This window comes from Oncorhynchus nerka, linkage group LG3 (assembly GCF_034236695.1).
Source record: "Oncorhynchus nerka isolate Pitt River linkage group LG3, Oner_Uvic_2.0, whole genome shotgun sequence".
Lineage (NCBI taxonomy): Eukaryota > Metazoa > Chordata > Actinopteri > Salmoniformes > Salmonidae > Oncorhynchus > Oncorhynchus nerka.
In genome coordinates this window covers 4,731,318-4,748,133 of record NC_088398.1, presented here as the reverse complement: position 1 = coordinate 4,748,133, position 16,816 = coordinate 4,731,318, and the positions used below count along the sequence as shown (strand labels likewise).

The window sequence follows — 16,816 nt, the reverse complement described above, 5'->3', positions numbered from 1 at the left end:
GCTCTAACTTACATGTTAGTGCTGTGCTAAATCAAAACCCTGCACACTGCAACCCTCCAGGATTGAGATTGCTAGCTCTTGCTACAGAGCAATGCATTATACATCCAGAGCCTGTCAGACTGTCATATGATATCCAGGAACACCGTGGTATGTCTGGTCAGCAGTAATGGTATGGTCTCTGTCAATAGAAATGGTATTATCCTGGTCAGAAATAATGGTACGGTCCAGGTCAATAGAAATTGTATGGTCCTAGTCAGTAGTAATGGTATGGTCCTGGTCAATTCAAATCGTTTGGTCCTGGTCAGTAGTAATGGTATGGTCCTGGTCAGTAGTAACAGTATGGTCTCTGTCAGTATGGTCTCTGTCGCCCTAGGAGGGGTGCGTCACTTGAGTGGGTTGAGTCACTGATGTGATCTTCCTGTCTGGGTTGGCGCCCCCCCCTTGGGTTGTGCCGTGGCGGAGATCTTTGTGGGCTATACTCGGCCTTGTCTCAGGATGGTAAATTGGTGGTTGAAGATATCCCTCTAGTGGTGTGGGGGCTGTGCTTTGGCAAAGTGGGTGGGGTTATATCCTTCCTGTTTGGCCCTGTCCGGGGGTGTCCTCGGATGGGGCCACAGTGTCTCCTGACCTCTCCTGTCTCAGCCTCCAGTATTTATGCTGCAGTAGTTTATGTGTCTGGGGGCTAGGGTCAGTTTGTTATATCTGAAGTACTTCTCCTGTCCTATCCGGTGTCCTGTGTGAATTTAAGTATGCTCTCTCTAATTCTCTCTTTCACTCTTTCTTTCTCTCTCTTGGAGGACCTGAGCCCTAGGACCATGCCTCAGGACTACCTGACATGATGACTCCTTGCTGTCCCCAGGCCACCTGGCCGTGCTGCTGCTCCAGTTTCAACTGTTCTGCCTGTGATTATTATTATTTGAACATGCTGGTCATTTATGAACATTTGAACATCTTGGCCATGTTCTGTTATAATCTCCACCCGGCACAGCCAGAAGAGGACTGGCCACCCCACATAGCCTGGTTCCTCTCTAGGTTTCTTCCTAGATTTTGGCCTTTCTAGGGAGTTTTTCCTAGCCACCGTGCTTCTACACCTGCATTGCTTGCTGTTTGGGGTTTTAGGCTGGGTTTCTGTACAGCACTTTGAGATATCAGCTGATGTAAGAAGGGCTATATAAAAACATTTGATTTGATTTGATTTTGATTATCAATGGTATGGTCCTGGTCATTAGAAATGGTATGGTTCTAGTCAGTAGTAATGGTATGGTCCTGGTCAGTAGTAATGGTATATGGTCCTGGTCAGTAGTAGTGGCATGGTCCTGGTTAATAGTAATGGTGTGGTCTGGGTCAGAAGTATTGGTGTGGTCCGGGTCAGCAGTAATGGTATGGTCCTGGTCAGCAGTAATGGTATATGGTCCTGGTCAGTAGTAGTGGCATGGTCCTGGTCAGTAGTAATGGTATATGGTCCTGGTCAGTAGTAGTGGCATGGTCCTGGTTAATAGTAATGGTGTGGTCTGGGTCAGCAGTATTGGTGTGGTCCGGGTCAGCAGTAATGGTATGGTCCTGGTCAGTAGTAATGGTATGGTCTTAGTCAGTACTAATGGAATGGTTTTGGTCAATAGTAATGATATTGTCCTGTTCAGTAGTAATGGTATGGTCCTGGCCAGTAGTAATGGTATGGTCCTGGTCAGGAAGAATGGTATGGTCCTGGTTAGTATTAATGGTATGGTCCTGGTCAGTAGTAATGGTATGGTTCTGGTCAGTATTAATGGCATGGTCCAGGTCAATAGAAATGGTATGGTCCTGGTCAGCAGTGATGGAATAGTCCTGGTCGATAGTAATGGTATGGTCAGGGTCCTCAGTAATCAGTAATAATGGTATGGTCCTGGTCAGTTGTAATGGTATGGTCCTGGCCAGTAGTAATGGTATGTTCCTGTTTAGTAGGAATAGTATGGGCCTCCTGGTCAGTAGTAATGTTATGGTTCTGGTCATTATTAACGGTATGGTCCTGTTTAGCAGTAATGGAGATAGAGATAGGAGATACAATTTAATGATGTATTGTCAGAGAGGTTCTATTAACCTAAAGAAGGCTTATTGGAACAGAAAAGTGTGTGAAGGAGGAGAAAAAAACTGAATCCTGCCTTACAAACCCAATTAGCCCCTGGAAACATCCCAACTCCACAGGTCACAAACCTAGCACATATATCAGCTACCACAGAGACCAGGACAGAAAGACCTGAGTGGGTTTCACTGTGAATGATGTCAATGTCATTAAAAAATAAAATTCATTATCTTAATAGATCGACATTTGGCCCAAAATGAAGTTAATCAAGTTTTAAACTTGTATTTAACTTGATTAACTTTATGCCCTTGTTTCCATTTCTCCATGACTACTGATCTGACAGGATTTGAAGATTGGTCCTGAAGGAAAGGAGACTAGTGAAGGATGCCAGAAGGATGCCAGGAACACCATGTATAAATCTTGTAATATACAATGTAGGTACGGTGCATTCAGGAAGTATTCACAACCTTTCACTTTTTCCACATTTTGTTGTGTTACAGCCTGAACGTAAAGTCGATTAAATTTAGATTTTGTGTCACTGGCCTACACACAATACCCCATAATGTCAAAGTGGAATTGTGTTTTAAATAAAATATTAAAAGCTGAAATAATAAAATAATAAAAACTGAAATATCTTGAGTCAATAAGTATTCAATGCCTTTGTTAAGGCAAGCCTAAATAAGTTCAGGAATGAAACATTTGCTTAGCATAGTCACGTAATAAGTTGCATGGACTTACTCTATGTGCAATAATAGTGTTTAACATGATTTTTGAAGGACTACCTCATCTCTGTAACCCACACATACAATTATCTGTAAGGTCCCTGAGACGAGCAGTGAATTTCAAACACAGATTCAACCACAAAGACCAGGGAGGTTTTCCAATGCCTCGCAAAGGTCTGGGTAAAAAACACAGACATTGAATATACTTTGAGCATGGTGAAGTTATTAATTACAATTTGGATGGTGTATTAATACACCCTTGTCACTACAAGGATACATGCATCCTTCCTAACTCATTTGCCTGAGAGGAAGGAAACTGCTCAGGGATTTCGCCATGAGGCCAATGGTGACTTTAAAACAGTTAGAGTTTAATGTCTTTGATAGGAGAAAACTGAAAACAACCTTATAGTTACTCAGAGTGGTCTCATAGACTAGATGTAACATAGTAAATGTAAATCCGGGATACTCAAATTAGTATGATATGTTACGTTTGGTATGTTTTTTTGTTGTTTTATTTAACCTTTATTTAACCAGGAAGGGCTTTGAGATTAAAATCTCTTTTTCAAGAACGCCCTGGCCAAGAAAGGCAGCACCAAGTCATTACAAAAAAAATTGTAATCTAGTAAAAAACCATTGAATTCACAAGAGTACAAAACAGCAAATTAAAAACATTGACAGGTCAGGGAATCAGCCTCAAAATCCTTCATCAGTGATTTAAAAACACCAATCGGGACAAGTTCTTCCAGTTTAAAAGTATTTTGTAAGGTGTTCCAAGACGATGGTGCAGAGTACATAAAAGCCCTTTTACCAAATTCCGTTGGGACATTTAGAACAGTTAGCAGGATAAAGTCCAGCGAACGAAGAGACGACCCACCACATTTCTGAACAATAAAAATGCACAAATAAAAAGGTAGTAAACCCAAAATGGCTTTGTAAATAAAAGTATACCAGTGACTGAGCCTACGAGTGACTAGAGAAGGCCAGCCAACCCTGGTATACAAAGTGCAGTGGTGTGTAAGAGTTTTGCAGTTTAAAATAAATCTCAAAGTGCCATGGTAAAGAGTGTCAATTGATCTCAAACACTGAGCGGAAGCATTCATATATAAAATATCCCCATAGTCTAGTAAAGAAATAAATGTAGCTGATACTAGCCTCCTTCTGGCTTCAAAAGAAAAGCAGGCCTTATTCCTAAAATAAAATCCCAATTTCAGCTTTTTTTTGTAAGTTGTTGAATATGCAATTTAAAAGAGAGGCCGTCATCAATTAAAATTCCATATATTTATATGAGGTTACAACCTCAATCTCCTTGTCCTGACAGGTAGTAATAGGTGAAAGGTTCAGAGGTCTATTTCTTCCATTAGAAAACACCATTAGTTTAGGTTTGTCAGTATTGAGGATAAGCTTCAATTGACACAAGGTATGTTGAACAGTATAAAAAGCAGTTTGCGTGTTCTGGAAAGCTTTTGTAAGAGACGAGGCACAACAGTAAATAACAGTATCATCAGCATAAAAATGAAGTTGTGCATTTTGGACATTTTTGTCTAAATCATTTATTTAAATAGTGAATAAGAGAGGACCAAGTACAGAGCCTTGGGGCACACCATTCAAGACAGACAATTTAACAGACATAAACCCATCAAATTGAGTGCACTGAGTTCTATCAGACAGATAGTTAGCAAACCATGCAACTGCATGCTCCGAAAGACCTACACTCGACAATCTCTGCCTTGGTATCAACTGTATCAAAAGCCTTAGAGAGATCAATAAAAAGTGAGACACAGTACTGTTTTTTGTTAATGGCTTCAGTGATATCATTTAAAACCTTCATGGCTGCTGTAATTGTGCTATGCTTCTTCCTGAAGCCCGATTGGTACATTGATAAAATAGAGTTAATAAATAACACCTCTTAGCTGTTCACTTACAAGCTGTTAGCTGTTCACTTACAAGGGTTTCAAGTATTTTTACCAGGGGTGACAGCTTTGAGATTGGCCTATAATTATTTAAAAGAGTTGGATCTCCCCCTTTTAAAAGTGGTAGGACAAATGCTGATTTCCAGATCTTTGGAATTTCATTGCATTCCATGGTTAGATTGAACAGAGATGTAATTGGTTCAGCTATGAAATCAGCTGCCAGATTTAAAAAGCAGGGATCCAAAAGCTCAGGACCAGGCTTTATGCTTTATGTACCACATGCACTGATAATGGCAAAAAGCTAAAAGTTTGACCAGCTCTCACTGGTTCATCCACACAGGGTTGTACAGAGACAGAGGACACTGAATCAAACAGCCTACCAGATGATACAAAGTGCTCATTGAAACAATTCAGCATTTCAGTTTTGTCATATACAGCAACAGAGTCCTTCAAAGCACATGACGGTAATTCATTAACATTACTGTTACCAGACATAGACTTGGTTACATAAGACAGAAGGTTACTGAAAGCAAAACCAAAAGGAGGGTGATTGGTCAGGGTGGATAGGTAGGCATACAACGTGAACGTCTAGCAGCCCAAACGTTCCGTGTTGAATCTCATCACGGACAACTTTAGCATTTTAGCAACTTTTCAACTACTTAATACTTTTTAGCTACTTTGCAACAACTTAGCATGTTAGCTAACTCTTCTCCTAACCCGAACCCTAACTCTTTAACCTAACTCCTAAACTGAACCCTAACCCTAACCTAACCCCTAGCCTAACTAATGTTAGCCAGCTACCTAATGTTAGCATTAGCCCCCTAGCTAACGTTAACCACAACAAATTCGAATTTGTAACATATCATGAGTTTTGCAAATTAGTAACATATTGTACGTTTTGGAAATTCATAACACATTATACAAATTTTCATTCATAACATATCAAACTAAATGGATGATGGACATCCACAAATGTATACATACCATATGATATTAAATGGAGCGTTGTGGATTTACCTACAGAATAATATGAAATGGTTGTCTAAATGACAGAGTGAAAAAAAGGAAGCCTGTACAGAATAAAAAATATTCCAAAGATGCATCCTGTTTGCAATAAGGCATTTTTAAAAAACATTTTTTAAATGTGGCAAAGAAATTAACTCTATTCCGTTCATTTTTATCTTAAAAAACTCCCTAGCCTTTGCCGATGACAAGCATACCCATACCATGATGCAGCCACCACTATGCTTAAAAATATGAAGAGTGGTACTCTGATGTATTGTGTTCGATTTTCCCCAAACATAACAGTTTTTTTAGTCAGGACATAAAGTTAAGCACAGGCAAAATCCTAGAGGAAAACCTGGTTCAGTCTGCTTTCCAGTTTTGACTTAAATCGTCTATGGCAAGACTTGAAAATGTGTATCAAGTAACTTGACAAAGCTTAAATAATTGTAAAAATAATAATGTGCAAATTATGTAGAATCCAGGTGTGCAAAGCTCTTAGAGACCCAGAAAGACTTACAGCTGTAATCCCTGCTAAAGGTGATTCCAACATGTAATGACTCAGGTGTGTGAATACTTATGTAAATTAGATATTTATGTTTTTGTCAAAGGAATTCAACAATTCCTATATGTGTTCATTAACCAATTCAATTTAAATCACTCTGTCTGTTTCTAAGAATTTGTAAGATCCTTATTTGCTTAAAATGGACAGAGACCAGTCTGCCAAAATTAGCCAATAGCATTTATTCTCGAGAGCGCTGATCATAGCAACATGTACATCAGTTTATATATTACGTATGACGTCATAGGTTTTAAAATGTCCTTCCTCCTCTCCGACCAGGACAAAGCAGCTTCAAAAGTTAATTCCAACTCACAAGCGCACATACCTGACACACTATATCTGGATTTACTCCTGAAGTCTCACCATAGTTTATTACCACTTAGCAGACAGTTCCAGATAAGGAAAACCTGGAGGGGCTCTCGCTGTCTTATTTTATCGCCAGTTATAGCTGAGTCAGTTCAAACATAGGTGAAGGATCCGCTTTGCTTACTTTAGACACACACACATACATTCCTTCTTCCACAATGGTTATCATTTCCAAATACCCCTTGTCCATGCTACATAACCTCTTTCTTAGGAACTAACATTATTAATCAGATATAGTAAAACAGATATTGTAATTAGTTATAGTTCTATTTTAAATGTACACATTGTTTAGTCATTATTCATAAAATTCCTAACAGTTTTTCATTTTCAATACATTTGCAAACATTTCTCAAAACATGTTTTCACTTTTTCATTATGGGGTATTGTGTGTATGAGAAAATAATATTTTTAATACATTGTTTTATTCAGGCTGTAACACAACAAAATGTGAAATAACTCAAGGTGTATGAACACTTTCTGAAGGCACTGTACACACACAGGGAGGTTTAACTGAAATAAGTTAAGATGATGAGCATTTATCATAAGCTTCAATTGCATCAGTGGTGCAATTAGCAACAACAAAAAATTGGTCAGAATTCTGTTCTATGCATTTAACAAAATAGGGCACCTTGTTTTGAAGGCATAGGCAGCAGAAATCACAATGTAAAAACCATGTCAAAAGGACAAATTGTTCTCAAATTTGAACACAAAATCCAATTTCCAAAAGTGCAAACGACAGTGTCTTTAATAGTAAGAAAGTTTACTAATCTCACTCAATAGTAAGTACAGCTTCCACAAGAGAAGAAAAAAATATAGTAATAAAGAACAATTTTACAATAAAACATTGTGACAGCGCTTTTTACAACATAATTGTTTGTACTTTGGTAGTGCAAATGTATTGTTATAGCAGGATGTCAAAGTGCCTCCTTTTTAGAATGAACATTAACATTTTCCGCCCTATAGTTGTGGAAATGACGAAAATTGAAGGACTCCTTGATGGGAAATGATTTATGAGATCAGTGATCATTTTCAGACCGTGTAAGGGAATGGAAATAAAATACATTCAAGAGAAATTAATAAATAAATATAACCAATGTTCTCATTGGAAAGTACCGTTCTGGTACTTATCATTCAAAAGTAATTTTCAATCCCTTTCAGTGTCAGAGTTGTCCAAATTGAACACAGTGAAGCTACACCACCTTTGCTCTCCTCCTCCTCCTCCTTTTCCTCCTCCTTCTCCTCCTCCTCCTTTCCTTTATTCAAGAGGATCAGCCTCAGGAAGTGACCTCAGAATCTGGTTCAGAGTCAGAGTTGTCCAAGTTGGACACAGTGGAACTATACCACTCTTCTGTGCCCTCATCTTCATCCCCTCCTTCTCTTCCTCCTCCCCCTGCTCCTCTCTCGGACAGCATCGCCATAGCTGCCTGGTGGTAAGGGTGTTTGCGTCTAGTGTGTCGACGCATGGTGTTGCGCTCGGCGAAGCGTGTGTGGCACAGCGGGCACTGGTAGGGCTTCTCTCCTGTGTGTACCCTCTGATGGCGCTGCAGCTCGCCCGCCTCCCTGAAACGCTTGGAGCAGATGGGGCACACAAAGTTCCTCTCGCCCGTGTGAATGTGCTTGTGTCTCTGTTCAGGGTCAAAGGACAAGGGTCACGTTTGTTAGATAATACTATACATTCATGTTCATATATTATGATATGTTTATACCTACTTATTACATAGCAGTCATTACAAGATGAAATCTGAAATCGGACCTAGTTCCACTTCAAACACAATCAAAACAGATAACCTGCCTAAATGACTACCAACCCGTAGCACTCACATCTGTAGCTATGAAGTGCTTTGAAAGGCTGGTCATGGTTCACATCAACACCATTATCCCAGAAACCATAGACCCACTCCAATTTGCATACCACCCTAACAGATCCACAGAGATGCAATCTCTATTGCACTCCACACTGCCCTTTCCCACCTGGACAAAAGGAACACCTATTTGAGAATGCTATTCATTGACTACAGCTCAGCGTTCAACACCATAGTGCCCTCAAAGCTCATCACTATGCTAAGGACACTGTGACTAAACACCTCCCTCTGCAACTGGATCCTGGACTTCCTGACGGGCCGCCCCCAGGTGGTAAGTAGGTAACAACACAGCCGCCACAATGATCCTCAACACAGGTGCCCCTCAGGGGTGCGTGCTCAGTCCCCTCCTGTACTCCCTGTTCACTCATGACTGCACGGCCAGGCACGACTCCAACACCATCATTAAGTTTGAGGATGACACAACAGTGGTAGGCCTGATCACCAACAACGACGAGACAGCCTATAGGGAGGAGGTCAGAGACCTGGCCGTGTGGTGCCAGGACAACAACCTCTCCCTCAACGTGATCAAGTCAAAGGAGATGATTGTGGACTACAGGAAAAGGAGGACCGAGCACGCCCCCATTCTCATCGACAGGCTGTAGTGGAGCAGTTTGAGAGCATCAAGTTCCTTGGTGTCCACATCACCAACAAACTAGCATGGTACAGGGGGCCTCCCGGGTGGCGCAGTGGTTAAGGGTGCTGTACATAGCAGTCATGTACTGCAGCGCCAGCTGTGCTACCAGAGACTCTGGGTTCGCGCCCAGGCTCTGTCGTAACCAGCCGCGACCAGGAGGTCCGTGGGGCGACGCACAATTGGCCCAGCGTCGTCCGGGTTAGGGAGGGTTTGGCCGGTAGGGAAATCCTTGTCTCATCGCGCACCAGCGACTCCTGTGGGGGGCCGGGCGCAGTGCGCGCTAACCAAGGTTGCCAGGTGCACGGTGTTTCCTCCGACACATTGGTGCGGCTGGCTTCCGGGTTGGATGCGCACTGTGTTAAGAAGCAGTGCGGCTTGGTTGTGTATCGGAGGTATCGGCTCGGTTGTGTATCGGAGGATGCATGACTTGCATGACTTTCAACCTTCGTCTCTCCCGAGCCTTGTCTTGAGACAAGATAGTAGCTACTAAAACAATTGGATACCATGAAATTGGGGAGAAAAAGGGGTACAACTCAAAAACAAACAAACCAAAAAAACCTGTCATGGTACAAACACCAAGACAGTCATGAAGAGGGCATGACAATGCTTATTGTTGGAAACTGAAAAGATTTGGCACCATCACTGCCTATGGTATGGAAACTGCTCCGACCGCAAGGCACTACAGAGGGTAGTGCGTTCGGCTCAGTACATCACTAGGGCCAAGCTTCCTGCCATCCAGGACCTCTATACGGGGCAGTGTCAGAGGAAGGCCCTAAAAATTGTCAAAGACTCCAGCCACCCTAGTCATAGACTACCACATGGCAAGCGGTACTGGAGCACCAAGTCTAGGTCCAAGAGGCTTCTAAACAGTTTTTACCCCCAAGCCATAAGACTCCTGAACATCTAATCAAATGGCTACCCAGACTATTTGCATTGCTGCTACTCTCTGTTATTATCTATGCATTGTCACTTTACTTTCTTCCTACATATTACCTCAGTTACCTCTGTACCGGTACCCCCTTATTTTACTGCTGCTCTTTAATTTAATTATTATTTTATTTCTTGTTTATTTTTTGTATTATATTTTTAAACTGCATTGTTGGTTAGGGGCTTGTAAGTAAGCATTTCACTGTAAGGTCTGTTATACCTGTTGTATTCGGTGCATGTGACAAGTAAAATTTGATTTGATTTGAAAACAATATGTCATCATGGGCCCACCAAATCACCACACCACAATTCAAACATTTATGAACAACTAAGCTCACCTGCAAATGGCTGGAGCGTTTGAAGGCCTTGCCACACTGCAGGCAGACATGGGGTTTGTTCTGAGAGTGGGTGATGGAGTGACGCTCCAGGTCAGACAGGTAGTAGAAGATCCTGGGGCAGAGAGGGCAGTAGAGGACCCTTCGTGGCCCAGAAGAGGGAGAGGAGGCTGGGGACAGGGGGTCCAGAGGGTCCAGGGGGTTCAGGTTCCTGGGTCCGCTGGAGGGGAAGATGGGGGCAAGGGGAGGGGAGGGAGGAGCGGTGGCAGAGGAGAAGTAGAGATGGTCGTCCCATGGGAGGGAGGTGTGCTTTGACTCTGGGGCTTTTGATTGGTCAGATGCCTCCAAACTGAAGTCAAAGGACAGAGAAGGGGATTGCGGGTGTGTAAGGGGAGGGTCTTTAGTAGGAGATGACCCATTTTGGACAGATTCCATTTGGGTTTCTTCAGTAGATAGTGACTGATGATCGGTGTTGGGGTCATAACAGTTTGGTTCAGTGTGTTTGTGAGGAGGTGAGCTGAGTAGAACTGCTTTAGAACTGCCACCAGCACTGGGCTGCTTGGAGGGAGGGGAGGAGACCACAGAGGGGGAGGTCAGGGGGGCGGGAGGGTTAACGATGGGACTCTCTCTTGATTGGATGGTAGGGGAGTTGTTGGGTGTCGTTCTAATAACTGGGTGGGAGGGATTGGCCGGGAGGGATGACACTGATGTGGCAAGCTGACCAGAAGAGAGAGAGAGAGAAAGAGGGGATGAAGAGGAGGCAGTGATTTGGGAGAGCTGACCGGTGGAGGGGTCAATGAGAGCAATGGGGGTGGAGGTAGAGAAAGACTGACCGGAGGAAGAGGTGGTGGAGGAGGAGAGGAGAAGGAACATAGAGGTAGAGGCATTGGGAGTGTTCTGGGTGAGGGAGAGGGGAGAGAGAAGGCCAGGAGGCCTGGGTTGGTATCAGTCTTGGTTAAGGGAATGGAGGAGAGCTGGGGAGAGGAGGGGAAGAGGAGGATGGGGGTGTTGGAGGAGGGGTTAGTAAGGATCTGGATGGGCTGAGGGGGTTGGAGGTGTACAGCAGAACCAGAGAGTTTGGAAACAGCAGCACTAGCCTCACTAACAGATTTCACATCCGAATCTAGAACCTTAGGGGGTTCCGCATTCTGTGAGAGTTCTGGGTTCTTTGAGTGTTCTGTATTTTTTAGAAGTTCTGACTTCTGTGAGGGTTTCATAGATGTAACAGGAGCGGGACATGTGTTTTCCTTGTGTGTGTGTGGAGTTTTTACTAAACCTCGGCTGAGGTAAGTGACCCCTGCTGTGGTTATATGAGACGACCTGTCATCCTCTACCTCCAATGAGCTGGACTGCACCTTTGGCTGGCTTGAGGGGGGGTTGTCTGGCCTGGAAGGTTCCATTTGGGGCACTTTGTGCCCCTCAGGGGTGAGTGTGTATGGAATACCCTGGTCATCTATCAGGAGAAGACCTTCACTTTCAGAGTCTATGGAAGAGAGGGAGGTGAAAACGGAGGTAGAGAAGAACAAGGGAGACAAGAGAGGTCCCCCCAAAATGTCAGCTCCATCCATTCTCAATATAGAATCCTCTTCGTCATCACCATCATCTTCCTCTACAATGTCCCTATCTCCATCCCCCTCTACCTCATCTACCTCCATAAGCAGTGAGCTCTCATGCCAAAGGCTCCTCTCCTTAATCTCTCTCTTTTTAGGGAAGCTCAGATCCAATACTTCTCCCTCCTCTTCCTCTCTTCTCCCCCAAACTCCTTTCCCTGCCTCTGCTCTCTCTCCTCTATCCTCTCCTGGTCTCTCTTTTCTACCATGGCATCGACTAGGGGGTAGGAAAAGAGGGATCACTCTCTCATCCTCTCTATCTTTCCTTTCTTTCTCTCCCCTTATCCCTCCATCCCTCTCTGCCTTGGCTGTGTCGGAGATGAGAGGCGTTTCAGGGACAATGGGACTACCATTCCTGTGTTGTGTAACATCACTCTCTCCATCTCTCCTCTCATCCCTCTCCTCTGTCTCCATCCTATAGAGAGGCTCCTCCGTGTGTTTTATCTCTTCAACACACACATCCTCCATCTGACCCGTACCAGTCACAGTAGTGGAGGTCAGGGCATTTCAACTGGTCCCAGACCAAACAGCTCTGGCTTCTAAACTACTCCCTTTAGAATCAGAGGGAGGCACGTCTTTGGTAGAGCTGAGAGCTGCAGAGTCTGTGATTGGCCTGTTGCATAATCCAGGAAAGTCTGATTTGACTCTGATTGGTTGATCGCACACACCAGGAAGTCCAGTCTTGACTGTGATTGGTTGTTTGAGCCCGCAGGGCGCTCTCCCAGCCCCTCCTCGTTTGGCCTAAAAATGTTTTGATTGGACACCTGTACTGGAGTACACCTGTATAATGGAGAATTATTGGAGGTTATCTGGTGGGCAGGATAAGATCAAGGAGTCCACTGGTTCCTCGTGGATCTCTGGCACAGTCCCCGATCTCTTCAAGGATTGGCAGACACTCCTGTTATCTGAGCCACCATTGGTCAGAACCCCTTTCTGTTGAGAATCCATTTTGGAACATGCCTAAATCTGTCAAATGGGGATTCAATATTTTATCATCTTAACAAGAGATGAATTAATACAATCAAATAATAAAAGTACTTGTCAATCAAATGACTATAGGCTTCATAGACAAGGAAGATGTTCTGAGGTGGCCAGGTGTCTTTATGCTGTTTCACAGGATATCAGAGCAGCAAAATGAGGAAGTTGATTAAATTAGTATCATGCTGTTAGAATATCTTACTTGTTCTTTCATTGTGCATAATGAAATATGCCTAGACTCAAACTATTCACATAGACTAAATAGGCTATTATGAATTTCTTAAACTCCTATTCTTGTTTTACTTCAAAAACAGGGCCTTCAGGAAGTATTCACACCCTTTGACTTTTTCCATATTTTGTTGTGTTAAAACCTGAATTGAAAATGGGTTAAATGTAGATATTTTGTCACCGGCCTACCACACAATACCCCATAATGTCCAGGTGGAATTGTGTTTTTCAACATTTTTACAAATTCATTAAAAATGAAAAGCTGAAATGTCTTGAGTCAATAAGTATTCAATCACTTTGGTATGGCAAGCCTCAATAAGTTCAGGAGTAAAACATTGCTTAACAGGTCACAATAAATTGCATGGACTCAATCTCTGTGCAATAATAGTTTTTAACATGAATGATTACCTCATCTCTGTACCCCAATTATCTCTAAGGTCCCTCAGTCGAGCAGTGAATTTCAAACACAGATTCAACCACAAATACCAGGGAGGTTTTCCAATGCCTCGCAAAGAAGGGCATCTATTGGTAAATAGGTTAAAAAAATCCATTTGAGCATGGTGAAGTTATTAATTACACTTTGGATGGTATATCAATACACCCAGTCACTACAAAGATACAGGCGTCCTTCCTAACTCAGTTGCCGGAGATTTCACCATGAGGCCAATAGTGACTTTAAAACAGTTACAGGGTTGAATGGCTGTGATAGGGGAAAAGTGAGGATGGATCAACAACACTGTAGCTACTCGACAATCCTAACCTAAGTGACAGAGTGAAAAGAAGGAAGCCTGTGCAGAATACAAATATTCCAAAACATGAATCCTGTTTGCAACAAGGCACTAAGGTAATACTGCAAAAAATGTGAAATTCACTTTTTGTCTTGGATACCAAGTGTTTTGTTTGGGGCAAATCCAATACAACACACATTACTGAGTACCACTCTCCATATCTTCAAGCATAGTGGTGGCTGCATCATGTTATGGGTATGCTTGTAATCGTTAAGGACTGCTGAGTTTTTCAGGATAAAAAAGCTACGGAATGGAACTAAGACAAAATACTAGAGGAAAACCTGGTTCAGTCTGCTTTCCACCAGACACTAGGAATTGAATTCACCTTTCAGCAGGACAATAACCTAAAACACAAGGCCAAATCTACACTGGAGTTGCTTACCAAGAAGACAGTGAATGTTCCTGAGTGTCCGAGTTACAGTGTTGACTTAAATATGCTTGAAAATCTATGGCAAGCTCTGAAAATGGTTCTCTAGCAATGATCAACAACCAATTTGACAGAGTTAAAAGAATTTTGAAAAGAATAATGGGCAAACGTTGCACAATCCAGGTGTGAGAAGCTCTTAGAGACTTACCCAGAAAGACTCACAGCTGTAATCGCTGCCAAAGGTGATTTTAACAAAGGTGATTTTGACTCAGGGGGTTGAATACTTTTTAATCGAGATATTTTAGTGTTTTGTTTTTCATTAATTTGTTTAAAAATATATTAAAACACATGTTTGAATTTTTCTTCCACTTTGACATTACAGAGTATTTTGTGTAGATTGTTGGGGGGAAAACTGACAATTAAAACCATCTTAATCCCACTTTGTAACAACAAAATGTGTAAAAAGTCCAGGGGTATGAATACTTTCTGAAGGCACTGTAGGTTCAATCATCCCCATCACCTAGATAACATCCCCACCACCACCTTCCACCTCATCATCGTCGTCATCACCATCACCTAGATAACATCCCCACCACCACCTTCCACCTCATCATCGTCGTCATCACCATCACCTAGATAACATCCCCACCACCACCTTCCACCTCATCATCGTCGTCATCACCATCACCTAGATAACATCCCCACCACCACCTTCCACCTCATCATCATCCCCATCACCTAGATCACCATCACCTAGATAACATCCCCACCACCACCTTCCACCTCATCATCGTCGTCATCACCATCACCTAGATAACATCCCCACCACCACCTTCCACCTCATCATCGTCGTCATCCCCATCACCTAGATAACATCCCCACCACCACCTTCCACCTCATCATCGTCGTCATCACCATCACCTAGATAACATCCCCACCACCACCTTCCACCTCATCATCGTCGTCATCACCATCACCTAGATAACATCCCCACCACCACCTTCCACCTCATCATCGTCGTCATCACCATTACATTGTCACCATCATCAATGATCTTCATCATCATCATCAATAACATTATCATCATTCAAACTGGTTCCAATTCTTGCTATTATCTCAATAACTTGAGGCGAGATTTGTTTTAAAGGCTACAGTGTGGTCTCATGTTCTACAATCATTGATTACCTGATATGCTTAATTGCTATGATTGTCAATCTTAAAAATGTAACGCAACATGCGTAAATTACGCACATGTTACATTACATTTGCTTTTATTATGGACTTCACTGGTTTGATATAATTTGCTTACCGGGCTCTAAACAAAGTCGCCAATATACTACATAGCATGAACGCGACAGTCTGCAGTGGAGGGTTCAAGAGAGCATGATGTCAGCGAAATCATACTATCCGGGGGTAAAGCCCATTTTTTCTTTCGATTTCAGAATTTCATTTGTCTGCCATAGTCTAATACAAAATAAGACATTCGTTAAATATTTGGCAACGGGTTTGGGTCGACATCATATTTGTTTTACTCCATTTGAACCCTTATCCATCCTTGTACTGTATTTATGTTGGAATAAAAAAGTGTCGCTGTTCATGGGAGACGCCATTGCGCGCAGTCCGAGGTCCGAATAGCCAAACCCTGTTTCATATCTGTGGATGTACTGCGCATCAATGGACACGACACTCGAACCTGGGACAATGTTTGCTAACTGCATTTAATGTAATATATTCTGATCACTTATTTTAAATGACGCCGCGGTATTTGTCTAAATTATGTTGATATTTTTGCCGTAATAACTGCCCTTGCTGTCTATGCACCCACAACCAGCCATTTTACAAGTCGAGGGTTCGAGCCCTGTAGGGAGCGCAGCCCGACAGCTGGCAGAAAAAGCGATGTAGGAAACTTTACCGGCATATTGTAATTTATTTCACGAACTTAATTGTCTGGACATACACTTGTCAATATAACAGATGTGGGATGCGCCCGGTATACTGTCCATACATTTAAAACTGGATAATAAACTACATACTCCACCCATAAGTCACTCTCTGCATAGACACTGGCTTACCCGAGCTGTGGATACTTCCGGAAGACCAAATATGAATGAGAGGCGGACTAGTTAGGAGTGGAGATTCTGCGCGCTGCCTGCTCCGCGAGCAGAGAGAGATGGGAGCTCATGGCGTCGCAGCATTCGGCTTCGGTTAATGCTATCTGGGATCCTTGGGCCGTCCTAACTTTAACCCCTACCCATACCTTAATTAACCCTTAACCAAATGTAAACTTTAATGGGGGGGTAGAGACGTCCCAAGGATCCCGGATAGCTAGGACTATTCTGGGTCCGACTAGACTCAATCCATGTTGAGTAAACAGTGGGCAGCTACTGTATATGGTATGAGATCAGATCATATCACCATTTAATCCAAGGGCATGTAACCTTAGAAAATGCAAAAGATGGATCTCTG

General features: G+C 42.7%; 1 protein-coding gene across 1 annotated transcript; it reads right to left on the bottom strand.

The window, feature by feature from the left end:
* Positions 1-7,348: 7,348 nt before the first annotated feature.
* Positions 7,349-11,257, bottom strand: LOC135563810 (zinc finger protein 362). Its single transcript, XM_065007344.1, has 2 exons — positions 10,383-11,257; positions 7,349-8,246 (listed from the first exon to the last, which is right to left on the bottom strand). The coding sequence occupies exons 1-2, from the start codon at positions 11,250-11,252 to the stop codon at positions 7,896-7,898; spliced, it is 1,221 nt and encodes a 406-aa protein (XP_064863416.1). The 5' UTR covers positions 11,253-11,257; the 3' UTR covers positions 7,349-7,895.
* Between the last annotated feature and the right edge of the window lie 5,559 nt (positions 11,258-16,816).